At 41.3% G+C, this 27755-nt stretch overlaps 2 protein-coding genes across 5 annotated transcripts in view; both read right to left on the bottom strand.

Annotated features, from left to right (window-relative positions):
* Positions 1-452: 452 nt before the first annotated feature.
* On the bottom strand, positions 453-20008 carry prpsap1 (phosphoribosyl pyrophosphate synthetase-associated protein 1). 3 transcript variants are annotated; one of them, XM_037544685.1, is made up of 11 exons: positions 19884-20008; positions 17790-17842; positions 16569-16635; positions 16184-16356; positions 15790-15905; positions 15641-15696; positions 7964-8109; positions 5697-5735; positions 3892-3962; positions 3077-3223; positions 453-2190 (listed from the first exon to the last, which is right to left on the bottom strand). In XM_037544685.1, the coding sequence occupies exons 4-11, from the start codon at positions 16335-16337 to the stop codon at positions 2032-2034; spliced, it is 888 nt and encodes a 295-aa protein (XP_037400582.1). In that variant the 5' UTR covers positions 16338-16356; positions 16569-16635; positions 17790-17842; positions 19884-20008; the 3' UTR covers positions 453-2031. The 3 variants fall into 3 exon arrangements, with proteins under 3 accessions (XP_037400582.1, XP_017567482.1, XP_017567483.1); XM_017711993.2 differs by lacking the exon at positions 19884-20008 and adding an exon at positions 19656-19877; XM_017711994.2 differs by lacking the exons at positions 5697-5735; positions 19884-20008 and adding an exon at positions 19656-19877.
* Positions 20009-23205: 3197 nt separating this feature from the next.
* Positions 23206-27755, bottom strand: part of LOC108435870 (myosin phosphatase Rho-interacting protein-like) — a 35214-nt gene continuing 30664 nt past the window's right edge. For both annotated transcript variants that reach the window (XM_017711989.2, XM_017711990.2), the window contains exons 19-22: positions 25920-26079; positions 24159-24260; positions 23855-23941; positions 23206-23686 (exon numbers count right to left, since the gene is read on the bottom strand). In XM_017711989.2, the coding sequence (XP_017567478.2) occupies positions 23492-23686; positions 23855-23941; positions 24159-24260; positions 25920-26079 (544 nt within the window). In that variant the 3' untranslated portion in view covers positions 23206-23491. The remainder of the gene's footprint in view (positions 23687-23854; positions 23942-24158; positions 24261-25919; positions 26080-27755) is intronic.

The following is a 27755-nucleotide window of genomic DNA, read 5'->3' as shown; positions in this document are numbered from 1 at the left end:
TTTACTATAGTTTATAGGATGCCAAATTCTAACCGTGGAGGACCAGGAATGCCAAGTTTAGGAATCTCACTCCTCTACTGCATTTACTGCCTTGACGTTTAGCTGAGGAGTTGAATGTGTTGATGCTTGAGAAAGTGCTATAACCTTCCAAGTGTGGAATCTGTAAGCACCGTTGTAGAAACTGTAATGAGTGGTCTTGCAAGGTGTACAAACTGCTGTCCTTGCCCCTGGACTTGGTCTAAGCTCCTCAGTGTCCTCTGTGTTCCCCTGAGGAGTTCTGAGCAAGTAAAGGGTCTGTGACTAATCCAGATAGTGAGACTTGCGTACAGTCAAATCAATAAGCTCATCCACTTGGAGGAGGTCATTTGTTTCAGATCCAAGTGGTCCGTGCCACAGTAGAAGCGTTCACCTGATTCCCATTCAGCTCAATAAAGAGACAACAGAGCACTATAAAGCGTTCGACAGTCTTTATTTACAAAAATATGGTTTACAAATCAATAGCAGTGAAATACGTAACATCACAAACAAAATTTTTTTTTTTTAGAAGTGTTGGAACGCAGAGCAAAAATGCGCTGCCTGGGAAAATGAAAATAATAATAATAATAATAAAAAAAAATTAATCCAGCTTTGAGCACGGTTGCCATAGCAACCACCATTGCTCTCAAAGACGCCCGAGCGGCTCACATGCCAAGCACGCGCCTGCCTGGCGGAACGTCCACCGTCAGAACTGGAAGTGGAAGTGACAGGGTAGCCGTGGTGAGGAACACTGCGTAGACCACATGTGCACAGAAAGACTGGTCACTCGTGAGGAACGGCGGGATGGCCGAGCAAGAAGAGGCCCCAGCGTCACGATGTGAGAACACTGCGGTCATGCACGTTGTGGCCTTGGACGGAATGAAACTGCACACCAAAACCTCCACGAACTCGATGGCTCTGACAGCATACACAAACTAGGCATACTGTCATTAATTACATAAACCTGCCTTGAAAAACCAAAGCAAGCTTTTCATGAACAGTTTTCCCTTTATTAATGTGGACAGGCGTGTCAGCATAGTTGTTGTGTTGTTGTGGATCAGCTGCCAGGCATGGAACACGGGTTGGCCCATGCCATGTGATTTTACGGTCTTAAGACGATCAAAACATCCCATGTCCCTTTGCTTTATGGTTAACAATCAAACGACCTGAGCTATGACTATATTGTGTCTCAATTTAAAGGCAAACGTAAACATTCACTAGTGCATGGGTCAGTTTCATTCACATGCTACAAGCATCAGCTTGAATAACGCCACGCTTCGTGCCACAAACGGTATTTCTTGGGTATCCCTTTAACAGGGATAACACACATCAACTGAGATGACATTCCAGACACAAAGGTTTGTTCCCTTAACGTTGGGATTACGTGCACAGCACTCTTAAGGAATGAATCGGCTCGCCCAATACTCTAACAGAATTAGGGCATTTTTTAGTGCGGATACTGGACTTAATATTAAGAAAGCTGTATAGAATAAACAGCAAGCAAGCAGCTACTCTTGCACACAACACATTCTAGGGTCCTTCGAGAGCATTATTTGCAAGTACTGGACATAATGTTTAAACAAATGCCTTCATTTGGCCGGCTATTTAAGCAAGCAGATATCGAGGAGCGAATACAGCACACCATTAACAGAGGGAATACAAACGTATGAGTGCAAATGAATGGAATAACATTCAACACTTTTGCATATAAGAGGTACTGCCACAGCCAATGACTGCTGCACAGACTAACTGATTGTATAAGAGTAAAGAGGGGATACTTGCATTCAGACACAATGGTAAGGTTCCTAAAATTGAACTCAAAGCTCTATCTCTTTAATTTCCTTAAGCACGTCTACTCAGACAGATTTTTAAATAAAATAAGTTTGTTTTTGTTGTTTTAAATGGTTGCGTTTTGCAATACTTGGCACTCCTAGCATGTTTAGGGGAGGAGAGAGAGCATCCTCAGCTTTTTGGAAAGACCTCACCTCCAACGCTAGCGCAAAGCTGCTCGACGGCCTAATCGTCGACAGTGATGTTGCGGAACAGGTACGCCATGGATTCTCCGTTGTGGATGCGACGGATGGCCTCGGCCAGTATCATGCTGACATCCACCGTCTTGATCTTTGGGCACTGCAGCTTCTGCACTTCGTGGGGGACAGTGTTGGTCACTACCACCTGCAGCAGAACATATTCACGCAAGATGTCATATTAGATCAAGTCATACATCACACAGTGAAGTCTCTCACTGGGTCAGTGGTCAGTGTACATAGTGGTATGAAAATCCCAACAACGGGATATACTTCTAATGTCATACGCTAAATTTTGAATACTCAAATTACGGTGCAATTCTAAATGAAAATTTCGCATCGTACCTACAAGAAACAAGCAATTGTCCATAAATATAGAATTTTTATGCAAATTTTTGTGTATATGTTCCCGTTATGCTGGAAATAAACTCTCCCAAACTTTTGCACAGGCCACATGTTATATTTTTCCCCAATAATTAAAATTCTGTAAATGAAAAGTACCTGTGCATTAAAATATGTGTGTGTGTGTGTGTGTGTGTGTGTGTGTGTGTGTGTGTGTGTGTGTGTGTGTGTGTGTGTGTGTCTATTTTCTGAAGGAATCAACAAAACATGCATTATGACCAGGATAAATCAGGGAAATCAAACAAAACATGTTTGTGTCACTGCTTTGCTGATTATGGTCCATAAGTCGAATCTGGTCAGTGCTGTTTTCTGTGTGGTGGTCCAAAAAAATGATGTCACTTTGCCATTCCTTACAAATATGACCCCTGATTTAAGATTACTTACTTAGGTTTTTAGATTCAAGATGACTTGTCATGTGTTCCCAAGCTCTGTCCTGCTGTTTGTGCTCTACATACCTGACCCAGCCCAACAGGGGCTTGTTAATTAGTTAATGAGTTGAATCAGGCATGCTAAATGAAACTGCAGAGGGTCAAAAGGACTGGGAACCTCTGATTTAGATCAATATTCCCCAAAGAAGGTCCTTTAGCCCACCTTGCCCTATACAATTAAAGGGCAAGACCAAAGTGACTCACCTCATCTATGGCAGACTCCTCAATGAGGCGCGGAGCGTCAGCGGACAGCAGGCCATGAGTAGCCATTATGTAAATCTTATAGGCTCCTCTTTCCTTCAGAATCTCTGCTGCTGCCACAAAATCTTCCACATCGTCTATGATGTCATCCTAATAGCAGATAAAAGAAAACCCATTATATACTTGTTTAAATGCATTCAAAGGTTTTGCTGTAGCTCAGTACATGCCAAACACATTCATGCTTTGGCACATTTCTCTATACTAGTGTTACAGTATTTACAGCATGACTCCTTTAGGGCTTTATTCGGTTATCAGTCGCAGGAATATTATGGTTAATTACTATTAATAAAAGAAGAAATCATCTGCATCTACTATGTATATATACACGTATACATATGGAATACAAAATACTTTAAGAGGCTGCTGCCGACTGGTTTTCGCCAATGACGGAAGAGTTCTAAGAAGCCCCGGATCTCAGCCACTAAGCAGGGATCAGCCTAGTTAGGGCCTGGATGAGAAACTCCTTGGGATTTCCAGGTGCTATACGCTTTCCAGCTCTACCTTTGTTTTGAAAGGTATATTGAAAAGACCCAAAAATGTGTGGATATTATAGAACAGACTGCAAAAAGTCTGCTTCTATCAGGTCATCTAGAGCAATGGAACGGTCACTCCAGTCAACTTTCACAAAAAACCAAGCAGCTCCATGGTGCCATGGTCTCGTCAGATCTCAGAGGCTAGATTAGACCAACATCATATTGATATAAATCACTGCATGTTTTCTTTTATCAGCTGTGAATATACTCTGCAACTCTACTTACAACAATGATGGCGATGCGCCCTCCAACATCTCCTACCACCGTGATGGGCGGTTTCTCCTTGGCCATCATTACTACAAAGAGAAATACCAGCAAGTTGGTCACAAACGTATTACAGAAGGTTCTGAAGAGGGACACCAATAAAGAAATCAGGCTCCGTTGTCAGTGTAGATTGGGTAAGATGGGTTCGAGTGCATATAGAACAGGTTAGGTTATTATCTCTAAACCATACTATCAAAATGATCTCTGACAAATGACAAATCAGGTGAGGACTGCAGGTTTGCAGTAGCTTTATTTTTGTTTCCTTATTTATTTGTTTTTTTTTTTTTAAAGATTCTAGGTTTCCCATTTTACCCCACCTACAATCCAGTTTCAATTTGGAATGGCAAACTCAATGTAGCACATGCCATGCAGAAACCTCTGCATACCCAATCACAGAGGAGAATATCTAGAAGACCTTCACACGGAGGTCTGCGCAGATAAACTGCTCTGAATACACACAAACCAATCTTGTCCTGAAAGCCAACAAGCCTGACTCAGTCTGGGGAAGTGCTCAAACTGAGGGGTGGTCAAGACTGCAGGCCTGTTCTCATTCAACACTAAAGTCTTCAGCCAGAGGAGAGGCACGGGAGCACACGACCAGCAGACACACTCACACAATCGCACGTCTGCATACGGTTTAACACACAGGGAGCAGACTGCGGGTTCTGAGAGGGTTAATCAAGTTAAACATGCCTTCAACACATGCCTTTTATTTACAGAACAAAATACATTACGGTGACCTACTAGGAGGTTTGATGAGTTAGAATGCGTTCTACTCTAACTGGCTTGGTCTTGTGATGTCCTGAATGAAACTTTAAAGCAGAACCACTGCGACACCTTGCAGACCAGATTTTGAGTCGAACAGCTTGTATCTTAATGCAGCAACTTTATTTGGAACCTTGAAGAGTCTATGACGAACCAAACAAAGGACTGGCAAAGGACCATCAGTTTGGGTCGGTTAAAATGTGCAAAGCAAACCTACACAAACCTATTTGATACAGATGCCCCCTATCCTTTTGTACAGAGAAGAGAATGCATGCACAATGTGCAGGTAAACCAATATGAAATGCCTAATTTGGAACATCAAAAGATAAAACTAAAATATCTGGGCTAGATCCAAATTTTTCTAGGGATATTTGCCGCATTCTCAGCCTATTTTATCTACAGCTTTCCACAAGGTCATGTGTTTCCAAGACCTTACAGAGGCCTTGGCCACAAGCAACTACAAGACGACTGTTCTAAAGGTCTAGTCTACAGAATTCTCCACAAGCAGGCATGGATGCGTTGATTGGCAAGATGGGCTCTGATCGAAACCGGACGCATGTACATGTCTTGGACAGATATTCAATGGTTCCATTTGTTCAGAAGGATGGTGATTACGGAGTAAAAAAGCACTTCATTTGAGGTTTCTCAATCCTGTTCAGAAGCACTCTTAAGTCTACAAAGTCCACATCTCTATTTGCAGCGTTCAAATTTAATTAGTTACTATATTAACTTAATTTATTAAAGATAAGCGCATGTTAGAACGATTAACAATACAGACAGAGATGTTAGTTCTTCTTAAATAAAGAACTGAGAACTAAAGAACGGAGCAATGGTATGTGACAAAGGTATCAGCAAGAATTAGCACAGCTTCAGGTCTACAGTCCTCAGAATGCTTTTGGCTGCAGGTATTGAGAGGCCTCGATCACTGCATGCACGCATAGAGGAACCATTTCAGTGCGGTCACTGCTGTGATCGGAAACAAAGACAGTTAACCATCGTACTTGGGAGCTCTATGCCTGGGAACGGAGCTTGTTGCTTGCCTATTACCAACAAATAAACATCAAGTTAAGTAACGTCCACATACATACAGCTCAAAAACATAAATAAACATTAAAAAAAAAAAAAAAAAAAAAAACAAAGATGATAGTGGAACTTTCACAATCCTCAACGCCCACCGAGATACGAGGTCATCCGTGTTATTTTTCAATAGTTTCAGTGATGTCGAATTTTCTTTTTTCCAATACATCCTATAGTCAAAAATCAGGAATCTCTTTTCAGTAATATAAAATCATATCTTCTCTTGCAGACACATGCATGAAATGATTATACGACGTTGCTGTTCAACAACTTTGTAGACCGAACTTTGTTGACTCGTCAAATCACAATACATTTCCACAAGCGCTGCTTTAGTATGGCAAAAATCATAAGGATGATTATTTTGGACAATATTGAGATCATGATTATTTAAGATGATTACTCGCTGCCTTTGGAAAATCATACATTGGATTAAAAAGCCTTTAACAGACTGAATTTTAGATCATTAAATAAATCGGTCGTATTGCCTTGTGGTGCACAGATCGCAGATCACAGAGAACAGTTTTACCTTTCCTGTAGGTGTGCAACACAAATTTCACAATATGTATGGCCTGTTTTGCTTCTTTATATAATACGCTTTCAATAAAGAATTAGAAAAAAGTGCTAGCTTACATTCTACCTTCATTTATTTACTGATGATACAAAGCACCTTGGCAAACATGTGTCAAGGTGTCACAGTTACCACCGCTCATAATAAGTAACTTAAAAAATAAAAAAAAAGTGTGGTCTGTAAAGCTACATCTCAGTATTAAACTAACTGAACATTACAAGCTTATTTACAGCCAGGTCTTGTGTTTTAGTATTTAATGTGTGGCATTTTCCATCTGGTTGTAATGAAGGAGAGGGGGCTCAAAGACTCCCAAACTCTGCAATCCGGGACTCTTTACAACAGACTAGCTATTAGAAGCTATCTGAATTGTGTGTGAAGTACCAACAAATAAACATTAAATTAAATAATAAAAAAAAATAACATCCACATACTGTACATAAAGCTGTAACTGGCAATTAAGACTTCGTCCAAGGCAGAAAAAACATTTACATTTTTAGGAATATCGCAAGCTGTACTGTGAAGTGACCCCTGTGTCAAAAAAAAAAAAGGGCACAAATGTTTTTTTTTTTTCCTGGATTATCCAGTTTTCATAATCTTTGGAAGCCAAAATCATAACGGAGTTTCCCACTTTCCAGTGTGCATTGGTCCATTTCAGAGGAGTTAAAGCCCAGAGCAATTGGTTGCCTGTCTAGGCATTGGTGACATATGGCTTTATAGTATAGTCTTAACTTGTATTCATGGACATAGTGACAGCGTGTTAGTTGACGCTGGTTGTGTGAAAGTATTTCATGATGACATTACGCACCGAAACATTTAAATCCGTCTCAAAATTTCTGGAATTAAGATTAAAACAATGATTCCTGATCAACAGTGTGCTGGGAATGCTGGCGTGGTATCGCGTTCATTAACACTGCAATATAAAAGAAAGTGTTTAACTATTGCAGCTAGTACTGTCAAAAGTCATATGTAACGTATTTGACATGTGTGTCAAAGCCAGAACATACAGCTTCTCTATTCAGTTCAAATTCTGGATTGTTTAGTTTTGAGAGAGCACTGCAGAACTCAAAGTTGCTTAAAGGCCTTTAACACTGTAAGAGCTGAGGATTGTCAAAGTCCACATGAGACATTCAAAAAGCACAAATGAACACACACTTAACTGGAGTAAATATCTGTCAAGTTACTACTTAAAAGTGGCGCTTAAATTACCCTAAAAGACCTGCTTGTGATTGTGTAAATATCAACAAAAGGTGCCAATTTATCTTAATTATCAACTTGAATCAAAGTGCCTTTACCTCACCATTTGCAGCATGCAAGGCAATGCAGTGAGAAGAAGGTGGTGTTCTGCACAGAAGGCCTCAATTAAGCTGTTAGTAACTTAGATGCACTGATTTCTATTGAGTTTGACCTCATCCCGACCATCCTATAACATCCCTCAAGTAACATAGAAAAGGTATGTGTATTGAACTGATCAATAACTTGAGCGTATATTCAATCTAAATTTTACACACCAAACAATCGGCTGTGCAAATCATCTTTTTCTGGACAAACGACCTACGCCAAGACCTTATTTCAGCGTAACTGTGACCCTATGAGGTTACGGTCAGAAGTAGAAATTGGACTTACATGGCAGCTCCAGGCCAGGATGGCCAAAAGTGTTGCGGACGAAGGGAGGAGAGTGTCGTCCATCGGCCATGTCCGATTCAGAGCACTGGGCCTCCCCATGAATGACGGCCAAGCCTAGACGTAGCCTCTCCGCGTAGGACTGAGCCCTGCGGTCAGCACACAGAAAAAGACATGGTCCTAATCCCCACTTGAGAAGTTGTAATTATGACGTTTTTGCACAGTTCACTGAAAGTTCAACACTTTTTACAATACTGCAACACTGTAAATCGTTTAATAAATCTAGCTTTCAAAACTAAAAATGCTGAGATATGATGGGACTGTTTCAGCTCACTGCCACTTTTCATAAAGACTCAGAGACCTCAGTCAGAGACCGCCTCAGTCAGAGACCGCCTCTACCACTGCAGTTTCTAAAGCTTTACCATCCAGTCTTCAAACAGAGGTCCTCTTAGCTTTTATTTGGCATTTAGCTTATTAAATTGTAAACACTGTTTGACCAGAGGAGGACGGGTTTCCCCTTGTGAGTCCTGGTTCCTCCCAAGGTTTCTTCCTCCGGTCTGAGGGAGTTTTTCCTTGCCACTTGCTCACTGGGGGATTATATGTTGTAACTGTGTGTTTTCAAACTTCTGTAAAGCTGATTTGTGACAACATTGTTGTAAAAAGTGCTGTACAAATAAACTTGACTTGACTTAACTAACAGGTCATGAAGACTGAAGTCAAAAATTAGAGGCGTTAATCTAAAATCAATTTTAAAAATTCTCTCATGATCTCAGGAAACATGATACCTAGAGCAGAGTTCTGTATCATGTCTACAATACATTGAAGTGCTTTAAAGTCAGAAACATGGACGATTTGCTTGCTTAGCCAATACAGTAAATGAATTATCATTACTGTTGTAGCCATATGATTCCATATATACACACACACACACACACACACACACACACACACACACACAATTTTAAATATGTACAGATTGCTTACTGCTATATTTGGTATTACTACAGGTTTATGATTTGTTATATTTTATGGGGAAATACTCAAAGCAAGTAACCTAAGCTTACATTAAGTTTAAGAGTTTAAGTGAGATGGCATTGCTGTGATTTTATGCCACCATGTAATAAAACTAAACAGAAAAAGTGGTTGAATGAGGGTTAAACTTAAAGGAATGGTAAAAAGGTTTTTTTACTGCTTTGCTTCTAACTTCACGTCTCTCCACGCACATAGCTTTTGGATTCATTAACGGCTACTGGAACAAGCCGTTCACTAGTGTAGTTTCGGGACAATAAACCACTTAAACTGGTAGTAAAACTTCACCTCTTAGGAGTTCTTTAAGAGAGTGCAAAATGAAGCAGGCATTTTTCTTTCATATTCCTCTATTGTAAAAACATACATTATACAACTAACAATTACAGATGTACAGTGCATCCGGAAAGGATCCACAGCACTTCACTTTTTCCACATTTTGTTTTGTTACAGCCTTATTCCAAAACGGATTCGATTCATTTTTCCCTCAAAATTCTACACACAGTACCCCATAATGACAAAGTGAAAAAGGTTTGTTTGAATGTTTAGCAAATTTATGAAAAATTAATTAAATAAATAATTTTTTAAAAAATCATATGTACATAAGTATTCATGGCCCATGAATAACACTCAAAATTGAGCTCAGGTGCGTCCCGTTTCCACTGATCATCCTTCAGTTGTTTTGACGACTTGACTGGAGACCACCTGTGGTAAATGCAGTTGAATGGACATGATGGACATGATGGAAAGGCCCACACCTTTCGAGAGACACGCTGGCGCGTTTGGCTGCCGCTTCTCCCCTGTTAAATTTATGTTGAATTAGGTTTAGTTTTTGTTTTAGTTTTTTTAGGTTATTTTTAAGTTAAAATTCTACTCGTATTGCTCACCCTGGATTAGGATCTTGTACTCTGTGGGCGACATTTGTTCCCTTGGGTTTGTTTCGTCTGATCTTTTCACCTGTGGCGTGGGCCGGCACCGGTGTCAACACTTGGATTACTCGCCCCTGTCCTGACTCTGCTCGTGCTGCTGGGATTGCCCACTGGACTTCGGGAAGCATTGCTGGCCCGGCGTCTCTGTTTTGGCTCTTACAGATCGTCTGATCTTTTCACCTGTGGCGTGGGCCGGCACCGGTACTTGATTACCCGCCCCTGTCCTGACTTTGCTTGCGCTGTGGGGATTGCCCACTGGATTTCGGGAATCATTGCTGGCCCGGCGTCTCTGTTTTGGCTCTTATGGAGGCTTCCAGCATGGCAGTAAGGACATTAAGGTACTCTTTTATTGAACTATATGTTCTACAAAACACTCGGTGTAAACCCCCGGACTCGCTTTATCATCTTCGCAACCTCGGCATTTTGCGGAGACCTAAATACTCTCACCGTGGTTCAGGCCGGACTTTTATGTATAAGCAGCACGCGAATACTATTTCTACACTCTGGACCTCATGTCGTCGTACGATTGCTATGGGAATATCTACTCGAGCTAGTGGTCGGATACTGCACTACGTTAAAACCGTAAATCTGCCTGCTTTGAACACTGATTTTAATGTTAACTGTGCTTTACTGAATGTGCGCTCCCTTAATAATAAAGCACCACTCATTGCTGATGCTATTGTGGAGCGCAATATTGACCTGCTGTGCTTAACAGAAACTTGGCAGCAACCCAATGATTATTTTGCGCTGAATCAAACTTTACCAGCGGGCTTCTTATATGTATGTCAACCACGTTTAACAGGTCGGGGTGGGGGACTTGCGGTGGTCTACCGATCTAATCTTAAAGTTAGAACGATCCCACTTCCCCCTCTGACCTCATTTGAATGTCTTTCATTGCTCATTACTGCCTCTAGATCTGTTTTAATTCTGCTCATATACCGACCACCGAAAATGTCGCCTGTTTTTATTTCTGAACTCTCTGACATGCTCTCTTCTTTTATACCTGTGTACTCAAATTTGCTGCTGCTTGGTGATTTTAATATTCATGTTGACTCCGAAAGCTGCTCATTTGCCAAAAGTTTTTTAGATCTTCTTAATTGTTTTGACATTGTTCAGAATGTGAATTTTCCTACCCATAACAAAGGTCATGTACTGGACATTGTCTGCTCTACTGGCATAACTCCTACTAACCTGCATGGAGTTGAGCTGTTTATATCTGATCATAAGGCTGTGTTTTTTAATGTTGTTCTACCATGTTTTCAGCGTGGGCAGCGCAATTCACGACAGTTCTCATTCAGAACTACAAAAAACATCTCTCCCTCTGTCCTTATGGACATGCTCAGTCAGATTGATCACTCTGACTTTAATAGTGACAATGCAAACCAGCTTGTGACTCACTATGACATTACCCTCTCTGCTATCTTTAATGAATTGGCACCATTAAAGACTCGCAAAGTATCTTTCACCCAGTCTGCCCCCTGGTTTACACCAGAGTTGCGCAAGCTAAAGTCTGCTGGTCGTCTGCTTGAGCGTCGCTGGAGGAGAACTGGCATGATGGTGCATGCCCTCGCTTATAAGGATCATGTTGGTTACTATAAAGAGGAGCTGCAAAAAGCAAAAACACTTTATTTTTCAAATGTCATTCAGTGCTCCACTGATAATCTGCGAGGTCTTTTTCAAACAGTTAATAAGCTGATCTGCCCTCTGAATTGTTTTCCTTTAACACCTTCGGCTGATCTCTGTTCAAAGTTTATTAATTTTTTTAATCTGAAAATCGACTCTATTTACTCTCAGTTTGCTTTTACGCGGCCTATATTGAATCATCAATCTCTCTCTGTTCAATTCTCTGGTAGTTGCCTTTCTAATTTTTCTACTGTTAATGAGAGTTTTGTTGGTGAGCTTATTATGAAATCTAGAGCCACTACATGTCAGTTAGACCCCATTCCAACACAGTGGGTGAAATCTTGTCTCCCTGCTATTTGTCCCCTTATCACCAAGGTCATAAATGCATCACTCACTGCAGGTTTGGTCCCTCCCTGTTTGAAATTAGCTGCTGTTACTCCTGTGCTAAAAAAACCTGGCCTTGACCCTGAGAATTTTGCTAACTTTAGGCCCATTTCTAATCTTCCACTCCTGGCCAAAGTATTAGAGCGAACGGTTGCTTCTCAGCTACACGAACATCTGGAATCGAATGATTTGTACGAAGTGTTCCAGTCTGGTTTCAGGAGGAACCATAGCACAGAAACGACTCTACTCAGAGTTGTGAATGATTTGTTATTAGCTGCTGACCAGGGGATGCTAAATGTATTGATTCTTTTAGACCTGACTGCTGCGTTTGATACTGTTTGCCATAACCTGCTACTTCCCAGGCTTGAGACACTTATAGGTATAAGTGGTACCGCTCTTTCCTGGTTTAAGTCCTACCTATCTGATAGGCAGCAGTTTGTTTCTATTGGTGGCTACAAGTCTGATTTGTGTGCGCTGTCCCGTGGTGTCCCCCAGGGATCTGTACTTGGCCCTCTACTTTTCATTTTATATATGCTTCCACTTGGCAACATCATTAGAAGGCATGGGCTCCAGTTTCACTGCTTTGCTGACGATGTGCAGATCTATGTTTACTCTAAACCATCTCATACCTGTCCGCCTGCTGTGCTAAGTGACTGCTTGCTTGATGTACGTGCCTGGCTGGTTGAAAACTTTCTAAGCCTTAATGGTACTAAAACTGAGGCCATACTGATTTCCTCTCCTGCTACTGCCAGAAAGCTCAGTAACCTTGCTTTCTCTATACCAGGGTTTGTTGTCTCCTCCTCTGCTCAGGTTCGAAATCTGGGTGTAATTTTTGACACAACACTGTCGTTCGAACCCCACATAAAAAATGTCTGCAAAACAGCCTTTTTTCATTTAAAGAACATTTCCAGAATTCGCCCATTTCTGTCCTCTGCTGCTGCTGAGATCATTACTCATGCATTCGTGACCTCTAGATTAGACTATTGTAATGCAGTGTTGCATGGTCTCCCTACCCGGCTTTTAAACAGACTGCAGTATGTGCAAAACTCTGCTGCTAGGGTGTTGACCCATAAAAGATCTTGGGAACATATTACACCAGTATTGAGGGATCTCCACTGGCTTCCAGTCCAGTTTAGAGTACAGTATAAAATACTGGTAACTGTTTTTAAATCTCTCCATGATCTTGCCCCCACTTATTTGGGTAATCTACTTCAGATGTATGTTCCAACTCGCACTTTACGCTCCTCTTACTCTCATCTCCTAATTGTGCCTTCTACAAAATTCCGTACTCTAGGTGATAGAGCGTTTGGTGTTGCTGGCCCAAAACTCTGGAATGGGCTTCCACTACAGCTCCGTACATCATCATCTCTATCATGTTTTAAAGCCGGTCTTAAAACCTATCTCTTCCAGCTAGCATTTGAGTGAGAATTTCTCTCGAACTTCTATTTATTTTAGTTAAGTCTTTTATTATTGTTTTATTTTTATTGCTGTTATTTTATATATTTTTTTTTTCTTAGTTTATTTCATATATTGTTATAAATCTTAATGTATTATCTGTTTTACTTTTTTTGTATTGTACAGTGTCCTTGGGTCTCTTGAAAGGCGCTTTATAAAATAAAAGTATTATTATTATTATTATTATTACACCTGTTTATATATGGTCCCATAGTTGACAGCACATGTCAGAGCACAAACCAAGCCATGAACTCCAAGGAGTTGTCTGTAGACCTCCGGGACAGGATTGTATCGAGGCACAGATCGGGGGAAGGTTACAGAAAAATGTCTGCAGCACTTAAGGTCCCAATGAGCACAGTGGCCTCCATCATCCATAAACGGAAGAAGTTTGGAACCACCAGGACTCTTCCTAGAGCTGGCTGCCCAGCCAATCTGAGTGATCGGGGTAGAAGGGCCTTAGGCAGGGAGGTGACCAAGAACCCACGGTCACTCTGACAGAGCTTCAGCATTGCTCTGTGGAGAGAGGAGAATCTTTCAGAGGGACAACCACTTCTGCAGCACTCCACCAATCAGGCCTGTATGGTAGAGCGGCCAGACGGAAGCCACTCCCCAGTAAAAGCCACAAGACAGCCCACCTGGAGTTTACCAAAAGGCACCTGAAGGACTCTCAGACCATGAGAAACAAAATTCTCTGAAACAAAGATTGAACTCTTTGGCCTAAATGCCAAGCATCATGTCTGGAGGAAAACAGGCACCGCTCATCACCTGGTCAATTCCATCCCGACAGTGAAGCATGGTGGTGGCAGCATCATGCTGTGGGGTTGTTTTACAGCAGCAGGAACTGGGAGACTAGTCAGAGTCAAGGGAAAGATCCATCCATCCATCCATCCATCCATTTTCTAAGCTGCTTCGCCCTCAGGGTCACGGGGGGGTTCTGGAGCCTATCCCGGCGGTCATCCGGCGGAAGGCAGGATATACCCGGGAAGGGAAAGATGAATGCAGCAATGTACAGAGACATCCTTGAAGAAAACCTGCTCCAGAGCGCTCTGGATCTCAGACTGGGGCGAAGGTTCATCTTCCAACAGGATAAGGACCCTAAGCACACAGTCAAGATGACAAAGGAGTGGCTTCAGGACTCTGAATGTCCTTGAGTGGCCCAGCCAGAGCCCAGACTTGAACCCGATTGGACATCTCTGGAGAGATCTGAAAATGGCTGTGCACCGACACTCGCCATCCAACCTGATGAGCTTGAGAGGTTCTGCAAAGAAGAATGGGAGACACTGCCCAAAAAGAGGTGCCAAGCTTGTAGCATCATACTCAAAAAGACCTGAGGCTGTAATTGCTGCCAAAGGTGCTTCAACAAAGTATTGAGCAAAGGCTGTGAATACTTATGTACATGTGATTTTTTGGGTTTTTTTTTATTTTTAATAAACTTGCAAAACATTTAAACAAACTTTTTTCACTTTGTCATTATGAGGTATGTCCTGTAGAATTTTCAGGGAAAAAATTAATTTAATCCATTTTCGGGAATAAGGCTGTAACATAACAAAATGCAGAAGTGAGGCGCTGTGAATACTTTCCGGCTGCACCGTAAGCAATGTCTATGGCCTACCGGGTGAGAAAAACTAAGCTCAGTTTAGAAAATAAAGGAAAGAATTATTTACTATTGGCCACCTCTGATGACATGCTAAAGGTAAGTAAGCCTCAAATGTGGACATCAAAACTTCTTTGGAAAATCCTATTTGTCATTACAATATCACACCAAAATCACTGAAGTCAGTGAAAAAACAGTCTTAAAAACAGTTTGGCAATAAATCAAATTAACACAATGTCACTTACCTTCAAGTGTCATTTATGCTAGATTAATGTTGCTAACCAAACTGTCACAAGCCTCATCTCTACAAGCCTAAAAATGTCCCTTAACCTGCTCAAAATCATCCAGATAAAAATCAGACTTCACCGCATGAGTGAACGGCATGAACTATTTTTTACCTCAGCACAATAAGTTGCATTATTCCATGCAAGACAGGCAAAGGTGGGGTTATGTGAAATCCCTAAACACAACATTTTGGCATGTATTTACTGAAGAGGACACTGGGGACATTCTGGTGTTCTGATGTTAATAAGCCTAGCACCTCACTCTGAACTAAAGAAGTTCACATCAGGTTTCAAAACACGTCTTGGTCAATCGGTTCCTTAAAGGCCAAAAGTGGTCAAAACACTGCAGATATGTACATTTTCAGTGAGATTTGGGTCCCAATACCTTTTTGCTGCAGAGGGGGACTTTGCAACAATGATGGCATTTCTGTAATCAGGGACCTGAAACAAACAGAAGCACACGGTATATGAAATGACATGATGCTACAACATTCTGAAGGGTCAGTGATGGTAAAAGGTAACGTAGTCACTGACCTCTTCTTGAATGTACTGCAGAAGAAACGGAGAGGCACGGAGGTTGTCCACAGGGAAGCTAAAGAAACCCTGGATCTCTTTCTGATGGAGGTCCATGGTGATGATGTGACTCAAACCTGACTCACAAGAGCAATTAAGGCTATTTAATTAAAAGCTTGTGATCGAAAAAAAAATCTATTAGCTCTGTAAGCAACATGAAACCATATATATATATGGTTATACATATAGCTATTAAACATGCACAGCAATAAGACATCAAATCAGCATCCCTCACTTCACCTGTATGTTTTTAGCGAAAGACTAAAAAGACATAACTGTGGGTGCAATATTAACCTCCAGCTCTCCTTGTAATAATAGTTAAAAAAAAACAATAATAATTAACAAATGAAAATACCTGCATTGGCCAGCATGGATGCCAAAAGTTTACACACTATGGATCCCCTCTTTCTCATCTTACACTGCTTACTGTAGGGGAAGTATGGGATAACTCCAATTATGTTTTTGGCACAAGAGGTCTTGAGGGCATACGTCATGACCAGCAGCTCCATGATGGCGGTGTTAACATCTCTGATAAAAGAACCACCAAAAAAAAAACAAAAAAAAAAAAAAGTACAAACAACTCAATGAAATTTAACTGAATACCACTGTGCAGTCTACAATGTGAAAAAACAGCAAAATAATGGCAACAAGATCACAGACGAGCCACACTTCGGCTTGCAGTACACAACTTTAGCGTTTTAAAGTAATCAAGCAGGAACATTCATCAAAAGTGACATTACCTGGGAACTGTCTGGATGATGAAGATCGTTTGGCCTCTAACAGACTCTTTAACATCAACTCTGGTCTCTGTTACGTGAGGCAGAAGGGGTCACAGTGAAAACGAGCTCGATCGCCTTAGGCAAATGCTTATTCATTCTTGTCTGCAAAGAGCTGGTGTGGTGCAGGTTTCCATCCCAAACATGCAGCAGCACAGGATCATGATCAGAACCGCTCCCGCTTTGCTGGAACGAAAACGTGCACCCACACCTGCCCCTTGAGGACAGGACTGGACGCCTCTGAACTACACACACCTTTAATGATGAAAGTAACACCTCATTTGGATTACTTCACTTTGAAATAAGAACTAAATCACAAAGCCCTAGACACCAAAAACCTTAACATGGAAATTTGACTTTCATTCAGAGTGTTTTGAGGTGCGATGCTCCATTCTAGATAAACTCAGCGAGTCAGAACTGTTAATAATAGTTGTTCCAGGAACCAGAAGATCCAAGAACGCAGACATGAAAGCTACCTCACACAAAACTCCATGAAACGGTTGTGAATATGTTGCCTGATGTCCGAGACATTCATGGCTGAGAGGTACAGCAGGGCACTGTGAGGCAAAGTAGTCCCCAAAACAAAACGTACTTTAAGCTTACTCTGATCCACTCAGACCAGCGCAACACACACTAACACACCACCAGCACCACATCAGCTTTACTCAAGTGCTGAGAATGACCCACCACCTGTTCTGTGAGGGTCCATGGGGGTCCTGACCACTGAAGGACAGGGTAACAGAGTATCAGAGAAACAGATGGACTACAGTCTGTAACTGTAGAACTACAGAGTGCAGCTATACAGTAAGTGGAGCTGATAAAGTGGACAATGAGCGTAGAAACAAGGACATAATGGTCATAATGTTATGCCTGATCAGTGTATATATTTTTGTCAGCATTACATATTAACACTCAGAAGACATGCAGGTTTACTAGTGGTTTTGAACAGTATATAAAAGTCATATCTGCACTACTGACATTACAACCCCTGGATCTTATTCATCAGTGATTCATCACTTATTCATCTTATTCATCAGTGTAAATCAGAGTCTGTGAGTTTCTACAGAATGGCGCATTTCACATTACAACACTCTGAATTACTCCGTTTACATCTCAGTGGCAGAGTTAAGCAGAACTTTTGGAAAATCAGTGGAATTCCTCTTTTAGCTGTGGGGTTCTTTTCACCTCTGTTAGCCTCCTGGTAAACCACAGACTTCCCCAACTCCACTCCAAGACGCCTAAAGAGTAAAAAAAATAAAAGCAGTCTGAATCAACAGAGTTTTATTAACTGACAAAAACATGACCGTGCTCAGTAAGGCAGGTCTGCTTCATCACTCTATAACCTTCCCAAAAACAGGTCAAATCAATGAAGGACGAGTTCACATTTTGTAGGCAGACCAATCAGAGTAGCTGCAGTCTTCACTCCCCCTTTCTTTCCGTAAAACATTCCATAAATTATTCAGTGACTGCATGGAATACATGCATTTTTATAAGCTCCCCTCAGATGAACAGAACATGTTTTATAAGATACAGATAGATTAAGATTGAGACCCTTATTAGTTCCACAACGGGGAAATTTCACCTCTGCATTTAACCCATCTGTGAAGCGGTGGGCGGTCCTATCCACGGCACCCGGGGAGCAGTTGGGGGTTAGGTGTCTTTCTCAAGGACACCTCAGTCATGTGCTGTCGGCTCTTGGGATCGAACCGACGACCATCCGGTCACGAGGCTGGTTCCCTAACCTCCAGCCCACGACTGCCCCTGCAGATATCACTATATGCTCAAAATTTACTGCTGACAGCCAAAAATCTTAGCCGCTCCTAGATGGGGCAGGGGTGGGCTGGAGGTCAGGGAACCAGCCCTGTGACCGGAAGGTCACCGGTTCGATCCCCTCGGCTGACAGTCCATGACTGAAGTGCCCTTGACCAAGACACCTAACCCCCAACTGCTCCCTGGGCGCTGCGGATAGGGCTGCCCACCGCTCCGGGCAAGTGTGCTCACTGCCCCCTAGTGTGTGTGTTCACTAGTGTAGACCTAATGCAGAGGTCTAATTTCAGTGACAAATGGTTTTTCACAGCAGATCACTGAAGGGACGCTGTCTGTTTATAGTTTACAGCCCAGATTTGTGGAAAACGGGTCAAAAAAATCCAGAATGGACCTGCTGCATCATCTAAGGTGGAACAGGAACATTCTAACAAGAAGCTGATGTTCACCCTCGTGTGCCCCAAGCTATCTCATCTAAACACTGGCAATCTGCCTTCGCTTCTTTCCAACTACGAAAAGGGTTACACTTGGCAAAATCAGCTGCTAGAGGCCTTCTAACTAAATGACGCCTAACTATGAACCTAGCTGGCTCCAATGTTTGCTCACTCGATCTAGGCCTGGTGGATCTAAACGTGGGGTGGCTGTGTGTTGATACGACTCACCTCGTTAACCAACTACTTAACGTCTTACGCTTTTCCTTATTTACTACATAAACAAGCCGTTAAGAACGGACGGCTTGCTGGGCTGAAACGATGACCCTGCCAACAGCACTGGCTCTTGGCCGGGGTCTGTTCGTTTGACCGGCTTACTCTTACTGGACGTTGTTGACTAACGTTACAACCTCCAGAGCTTAACTATTCAGGTTATAAACCAACACCCTCCACACTAAACATCCGATTCAGCTGATCCTGGGAATAATAACTCCTGGAACTGCCATCGGACCCGACCCCGGGGTCTCCGACTGGCCGAAACTCGGTCAGGAACGTTTCACAGTCCTGAGAACTGACTTTAAAAACACGACGTTGGTAAAATATCGACATCTGCGATAGCGCAGTGAAGAAGGACAAACACTGGTGGAAGTACCCCGAAGCGTTTACCGCACCGCGTTCCCGAAGCGAGGCTTCGTGTGCGGCTACTAACGAAGTCTGGGGGGGTCGTTAGCCCAGCGGGGTTAGCGTTAGCTGGCGGTCCGTTGCGCCAGCAAGCTCCAGAAAGTGAACCGTACCTGGCGTCCACTACAGCGCCGACAAAGCAGAAGCACCAAGATGTTACTGACAGAATACATACTCGGTAATCTTCTTGGCGAGCTCGGTACACGCGGGCGTGGAGTTGGCTGAGAAGACGCGATAGCCGCTTTTCGGGACGTTCATTCTCAGCGTTAGCTTAGCCGCGTCGTGCTAACGGCTAACGACGTCAACAAACGGAGAGCGGGAGTCTTTCCTGCCGGCCAAGGTTCCGTTTCTGTCTCTATTATTATTATTATTATTGTTATTGTTATTATTTTTTAACCGAGACCTTCTAAGCGGCCAGCTCACACACACCGCGGCGCTAGACGCTCCGGAGCTTGTTGCCAAACAACCGCTCTCTCACTCTCCGCCCCGAGCGGCTCATAACCGCCAGGCGCTCGTCTCCTGTAGCGCGCCCAGCTGGTGTGGATCCGGAGAGCGAGGAACCGCAGAAAACACAAGGTGTACGGAGCCCCGCTGATCACACCCTGTAGAAGTAAAAAATAATGCGTGGCCACGACTTTGTAAAGCGTGGGAACTAGATCCTAATGCGTGGCCACGACTTAGTAAGCCGCAGTCTCTTTCCCACGCCTTACTAAGTCAAGCCACGGCTTAGTAAACCACAATCCCGTTCCCACACCTTACTAAGTCATGGCCACGGCTTAGTAAGCCACAATCCCGTTCCCACGCCTTACTAAATCATGGCCGCGACTTAATCATCTCATTCCCACGCCTTACTAAGTTGTGGCCACGCATTAGGATCTCGTTCCCATGCGTTAATAAGGTGTGGCCGTGCATTATTTTTATTCATACAGGATGTCACCAGCAGGACTCTGTTCAGGCATGGCAGTAAAAACACATTTTCTTTCACGTACAGTGGCAGCAGTAGCGATAACGAGACATGGGAATTATTTTCGATAAGGCGTGGCCACAAATTAATATACTGAGGCCATGAATTACAGAAGCCTGAAAATTCAATGAGTGGCAGTCTTAAAAGTGCCCGTCCTCAAATTTGTAAAAGAACACGGAGCCCCGCCGGTGACATCTTGCATAAATAAAAATAAGGCGACTCATTAACACATGGGAACGAGATCCTAATGTGTGGCCACGACTTCGTAAGCCGTGATTTCGTTCCCACGCCTTACTAAGTCGTGGCCACGCATTAGGATCTCGTTCCCACGCTTTAATAAGGCCTTATTTTTATTTATACAGGATGTCATCAGCAGGGCTTCCGTAAAAGAAGACGAGTTTGATGTGGTGTTTAAACAAGATGTACCATTAACGCCCGTTAAAGACAGATAGAAACCGAAGATGATTACTTTTGGTTTTGGCACAAGAAATCACACAACACCTGACAAGTACACCTCAGTGAGCAGAATACAAGGAAATGCAGCATGGGATTATGCAGTTAGGATCACTGTGCACTTCAATTCTTCATTGGTGGCTCTCCCAGTATGAACTGTATAATCATATAGATTGACGTCCTGTACATCTGTAATATATTCTATATCAGTATCATATCCCTGAGGACCTGCATCTCATCTGTCATCTCCCTCAGACTAACTGCACATACGGAACAAGAACAACAGCACATTTCATAGTTTTATTTCATAACTTATTACTGTACAACTGTATATTGGAATAGTGCAGTACTAGTGTATATTTTAAGTGATACTTTTTTGATCCCACAAACAGGGAAATTCCACCTCCGTATTTAACCCATCTGTGAAGTGAAACACCACATACACACTAGTGAACGCACACACTAGGGGGCAGTGAGCACACTTGCCCGGAGCAGTGGGCAGCCCGGGGAGCAGTTGGGGGTTAGGCGTCTTGCTCAAGGACACCTCAGTCATGGACTGTCAAGCTCTGGGGATCGAACTGGCAACCTTCCGGTTACAGGGCCAGTTCCCTAACCTCCAGCCCACGACTGCCCCCATATATTGTGTATATGTGTATGTTCAGAGTCAGTGTGTGTGTATATATCTATATATATCTATATATATCTATATATCTCTATATATATATCTATCTATATATATCTATATATATCTATATATATATATATATATATATATATCTCTATATATCTCTATATATCTATCTATATATCTATCTATATATATATATATATATATAGATAGATAGATAGATAGATATATATATAGAGATATATATATATATATCTCTATATCTATATATATATATATATATATATATCTCTATATATCTATCTATCTATCTATCTATCTATCTATCTATCTATCTATATATATATATATATATATATATATATATATTTCTTCTTAGATATTTATATTTTTTTTATTTAAATAAAAAAAGATTTTTACTCATTTTCCACTTGTGTGGATGTGATGCGACAATAAATGTGATTTGATTTGGGTGGTCTTTGTGCTAAGCCAAAAATAAACTGCCACATAGAACCCCCATGAGCCAATGGGCCCCACACACACACAAACATACATACATTTTTAAAACTGAATTTTTTGCAACTATCATTTTCAGTCATTTTAATGCAGCCAAACCCCCACGACTTCCTCCGGTCAATGATATTATTGACTACTGCATGGTTGCATGGTGTTATGAAATGATATAGCCGCTTGAAGACAGCCTGCCATAGACAAGCCAATTCAGCAATAATCTACGTTATGGACAGGCGTGATTTTCTGGGTGTTTAGAAGAAAAAGTCAAAGTGCAGGAGAAACACAATAAAAGGGAGGACAGCAAAACGTTCATCACTACACTCACACACAACTCCGTTAGAACAGAGTGCTGCACAGGTTCAGCAGGTTGGACATAATGGAGGTGTAGTTAGTGTGAGAGCTCCTGTTTGGGGTAATTACTCAAAAAAGTAATACATTTACTAATTTCTTCCCTCTAAATGTAACAGGATTACTTTCATTTCTACAACTCCATTTCCAAGAAAGCTGGGCCACAGAAAGTCAACAAAAATAGGATGCAATGATATGCAAACGATGGAAAGGAAAATCCTACAAAGACAACGTATCAAAGGTGAAAACTGAGGAATGTTATTGTTTTTTTAGGTCCATTTTGAATTTGATGCCAACAACACATTCCAGAAAAGTTGGGACGGGAGCCTGTTTACCGCTGTGTCTCAGCACCTCTTCTTTTAACAACACTCTGGTTGGGACCTTGGGAGTCACTGCTGTAGTTTTTAAAGTGAAATGTTTTGCCATTCTTGTTAGTTAGAGGATTTCAGCTGTTCAACAGTTCAGGGGCTCATTTGTCATATTTTTGATTTAATAATGCACCAAATGTAATCCGTGGTGACAGCTCTGGACTGCTCTGTTGCCAACTAACCACCAGGTTGTTTTTTTTTTGTTTGTTTTTTTTTTTTACACAATTTTACCAGCCTTTTGTTGCCGCCGTCCCAAACTTTTTGGAACATGTTGTTGGCATCAAATTCAAAATGGGCATATATTTGACCAAAAATATTGTCTTTGTACTATTTTCAAATAAATATAAGGTTTAAATGATCTGCACATCATTGCATTTTGCTTTTATTTACATTTTGCACAGCATCCCAAGTTTTTTGGTAAAAAGCGTGTTGGAAATCTGCAAAAAAAAGGTCAAATTTCTGATGCTTGTTTTATTGTAAGGCTTATTAATTTAGGCTATAAAATACCACATTACCTCAAGCTTACACAGTAGCGTTCTTTGTTTACACTTTGATATCTTTAAATCTTTGTACAGAAGAACAAAAGAAACAAAATAAATACTTTAATCAAGTCAGTGTAGATATCTTTTCATTGTAGCTCTGCTCTTCATCAGTAAAGGCGAGTAACTGTCATGAAGCTACATTATGGGCATCCTGGACAAAATCCATTATGTTAGAGAAGTGCCGCAAGCTTAATGTCAGCTTTTTAGTAAGCTGTAATGTGCCATATTAAGAGCAGTGGCAGAAGTCTTCTTCTCCACAGATTCTGCTAAGGCCTCGTAAGCAAGTCTCAGATGTTCCCTGAGCTGCTCAATTTGCTGTTCAGCCTTCTCTTTCACCATGCAGTGATCCATCTGTATTTCTTGGTATCTATCTATAGCAAGCCTTTGATCCTGGAAATAAGAGAATACGCAGAATGACCCACAAGCAACATCCAAATGAAAATGACGCATTTTCAACTCTTTTAATGCATTAAAAGTCACTTATTATTATGCTGGTGATTTGCTACTGTGATTATTAGATCACAGTACAATAGTTGGCTACTCGCTTATCATGCTCACCGTTTGGGCACTCTCAAGTTCATTCTTCAAAGCGCTGATTTTCTGTTGTAGATAAATGACCTCAGTTTCTTTTACTCGCAGCATGATCTGAAATGAGAGACAAACGAATGAAACATGCATGGAAAACGATGGCTTGGGACATTCAAATACTCAACATAGGCACAAAGCTCATATTTATACTCCGAAGTATCTACTAGTAAGTAAATACTAATCCAGATGGACTGGTGTCAGAACTGCTAGCTCTCCGGGCTTCTAGAAAGGCAGAAACCCTGAAAAGTGGTGTTTCTCAAAACAGTGCACTAACCTCCAGTTCGTACTGTTGCCTATCGTCAACCAGCTGACTGGAACCCTCCTTTGCTATTGTCGACAATCTGATGACTTCCTCAGCAAGGTGGTGGTTCAGCTCCTGGACAATGGGCACATACAATGTTGTGACCGATTCAGACGGGTCCGGTCTGGACCTCAGTTAGTTATAGGAATAAAAGTGGCAGTGAATGAAAGAAACCATTTAGCTCAGTGGTTATTCATGGGCAGAGCTGTATAAGGATATCTATAAAAACACTAGCGTTTGGGGGCAAGCCATTCATTTAAAAACACCGCGCATCTCAGACGGAAAGAAGAAACAGAGGCAGATATCAGAAAGTCTCTGGTAACTTTATAAAAGGTGATTCAGTCATATATGCTTGCCGTTTTCCTTTTCGGGATCGTTTGAAAACGACAGTTGCCCTTTGAAATGTGTTCAAATTTCACGATGAATGAACTAAAACAAGCGGTTACTTGGGGAAAATCACATTCCATTAACTTCGATTGCAAGTTAAGATTGTTTTCCTCTTCTCCTTTAAGGTTACTATTTTTGAGAACTTAGATTTCGCTCCAACAGTTTATTAACCTACTATATTAACAGTGTGACACACACATACAGCACTGTGTGAAAGTCTTAGGCACCCAAGACACATTTTCAAAATCTGTTTATTTGTCTAGCTTGTGTTTATTTGCTTGTGTTTGTGTTATTTATTAATTAATACTAATAATAATTATATATATTGTGATTTTCTGGATGTCGGTGTGTTTGTTTAACCTCCTCGACAAAGCCCACTATTAGTAAGTAAAACCTTATTTATACATCTCTTTTCCAGAGTGACTCACAAAGTGCTTTACAAATTACAATACAAGACAATTAAGATCATTATAAATCATATACTCAAATAAGGAATACACACCATTGCATATTCAAATGCACACCGACTTATAAAGCACAACCATCAAAAGCGAGAGAATAAAAATAAGTCTTTAAACGTTTTGTAAAAACCTGGATTAAATCAGAGAGTCTGACATCAGTAGGAAGATTATTCCACAATTTTGGGGCACAGACTGCCGAAGTCCGGTCCCCCTGTGATTTTAAGTCAGTACGAGGAACACTTAATAACCCCTGATTTGAAGACCTTAAAGTTCTCGCGCTATGAAGAGGACATAGGAGCTCAGTGATGTAGGCTGGAGCCTCATTATGAACAGCCTGATAAATAAGCATTAAAATTTTAAAATCTATTCTGTGGCTTACAGGCAACCAGTGTAGAGAAGCCAGTACTGGTGTCATATGTTCCCTACACTATTATATGTAGTTAAAAAGCAGCTCCTGGTTTGACCAATCAGTGCTCAGTAAATTGAGCTCATGATGTCATTGATGATATTAACGAGTCTCTGTGGCGGCTGAGAAGGTGTCCAGGAAAAATATGGACCCAAGAAATTCTTGTTACTGTTTATTGTTTTTCTGTTTATTTGAATTATGAATGCGACTTTATTCTAATGTCTATTGTGATAAACTCACTGCTGTTTAAAACTTTGCTTAGATGCCTAAAACCTTCACACAGCGCTGTTTATGAATAAATACAGTTTAAAATCAATGACACATTTTAAATGCACACATTTTCACAAAAACAGAGTTCTGTTCTAGACTGTCTCATTAGGTGGAACAGGATTTCTGCCAATGTTGCAGAAGACCTGTCCAATCTTGCAACTGTAGGAATAAAACGGTGCTTTTTGGGTGGAGCAGTGACAGGCCAGTTACCTGGTTGCGTGTATGGAGTGCTAGGTTCTGGTGCTGGCAGTGCTGTAGAGCCTTCCTCTCTGCCTCCAGAGCTTGGGCCAGGTGGACACTTTCCAGACATTTCTGTGAGTACAGCTCAGACAGTACATCCAGCTCCCTCTCAACTGATGCCAGCTCCACACTAATGCACACACACACACACACACGCACACACACAGAGTTGCAAGTTTATTACTTGTACTGTGCAAATGTCAGAGACCATCCTTTGTTTATTCAATTTTAAAGTTAAAAAGGCCATCAAGTTAGTCATTTTTCAGGAAAAGGGAAAAAAGCAGGAACCATATACTTAATAAAATTTAATGTATTAATAAAATTTCAACCAAATATAATCAGTTTTCTCAGTTCTTAGTGAGTTCACTCTCCAATGCATGAAAACCCCAGACTGAACTTTCCAAAGAAATCGCAAACACATTCAATGATATTGAGGCCTGGACTCAGTGGTGGTCAGTTCATTGTCCTGAGATCAGCTTGGAGCTTGATTTTCTCCTCACTCTCAAAGACGAAAGCTTTAATCACTTCATCCGATTTTGGGTTTTGGTGGTCTCGCGGGTCTTGCATGATTGCAGGCCCATTTTCTCTATAACTTTTTTTTAAACTTTATTTTAGGAAACTAGTTTTAGTTTCCACTGATTATCTTTTGACCTTCCCCTTCCTGATGCAAGTGGATTGTCTTATATCTCCTCTGAAGTATGTCTCGAAAAGTGCTTAATGGCTGTTTTAAATGAAACTGAAATAAATTAAGGACAGCCTCCTAAGGATTTTTGGTCAGTACTGTACCTTTACCCATTGGCCATTTTATCAAGTACACCTACCATGGTAAAGTACATTTTGCAGTTATACATTTACTGATTATAGTCAATTTGCACCTGCACCAATTGTCAGCCACCCACCAGCTCAAACGTCTATGGAAATGAACCACCAAGATGACCGCTGACCAGAGATTATATTGTTGGTGTACCATTATTAGCACAGCAGGGATACTGGTAGTGGTATATTAATGGGTGTTATGCTGGTACAAGTGTATGAAGCACTGCTGGCATTTGTGGGCATTTTAAAACACTGTATACCACAGACAGCAAGTTATACGATACATATACCTTACATTTTGCTATAATATATATATATATATATATATATATATATATATATATATAAAATAGAAAAATAGCAAAATATTGCAAAATGTAAGGTATCTATATATATATATATATATATATATATATATATATATATATATATATATATATATATATATATATATATATATATATATATATAAATAAATATCCATCCATCCATCCATCCATCCATTTTCTAAGCCGCTTCTCCGTCAGGGTCGCGGGGGAATGCTGGAGCCTATCCCAGCAGTCTTCGGGCGGAAGGCAGGATACACCCTGGACAGGTCGCCAGTCCATCGCAGGGCAGACAGACAGACACAGACAGTCACTCACACATTCACACCCAGGGGTAATTTAGCATGTCCAATTGGCCTGACTGCATGTCTTTGGACTGTGGGAGGAAACCGGAGAACCCGGAGGAAACCCACGCAGACACGGGGAGAACATGCAAACTCCACACAGAGAGGACCCCGGTCAATATATAAATATATATATATAAATTATATTATATATTAATATATGATATATTATAAAAAATAGGGGGGGGGGTGCTGGAGCCTATCCCAGCGGTCATTGGGAAGAAGGAAGGATACACCCTGGACAGGTCGCCAGTCCATATATATATTCATATATTTGGGGCAGTCATGGGCTGGAGGTTAGGGAACTGGCCCTGTGACCG

Source organism: Pygocentrus nattereri, chromosome 14 (assembly GCF_015220715.1).
Source record: "Pygocentrus nattereri isolate fPygNat1 chromosome 14, fPygNat1.pri, whole genome shotgun sequence".
NCBI lineage: Eukaryota > Metazoa > Chordata > Actinopteri > Characiformes > Serrasalmidae > Pygocentrus > Pygocentrus nattereri.
The sequence above is the reverse complement of the archived record's forward strand: the minus strand, read 5'-3'. Positions and strand labels throughout refer to the sequence as shown.

Bases quoted from the DNA above. Each gene is read 5' to 3' on its own strand.
- prpsap1 (XM_017711993.2), bottom strand. From the start codon at position 19,738: ATGAACGTCCCGAAAAGCGGCTATCGCGTCTTCTCAGCCAACTCCACG. The intron at 16,636-17,789 runs GTGAAAAGAACC...CTCACGTAACAG, and splicing joins TTACCAGGAGGCTAACAGAG to AGACCAGAGTTGATGTTAAA. The intron at 2,191-3,076 runs GTGAGTCACTTT...GTTCTGCTGCAG, and splicing joins AGGAGTCTGCCATAGATGAG to GTGGTAGTGACCAACACTGT.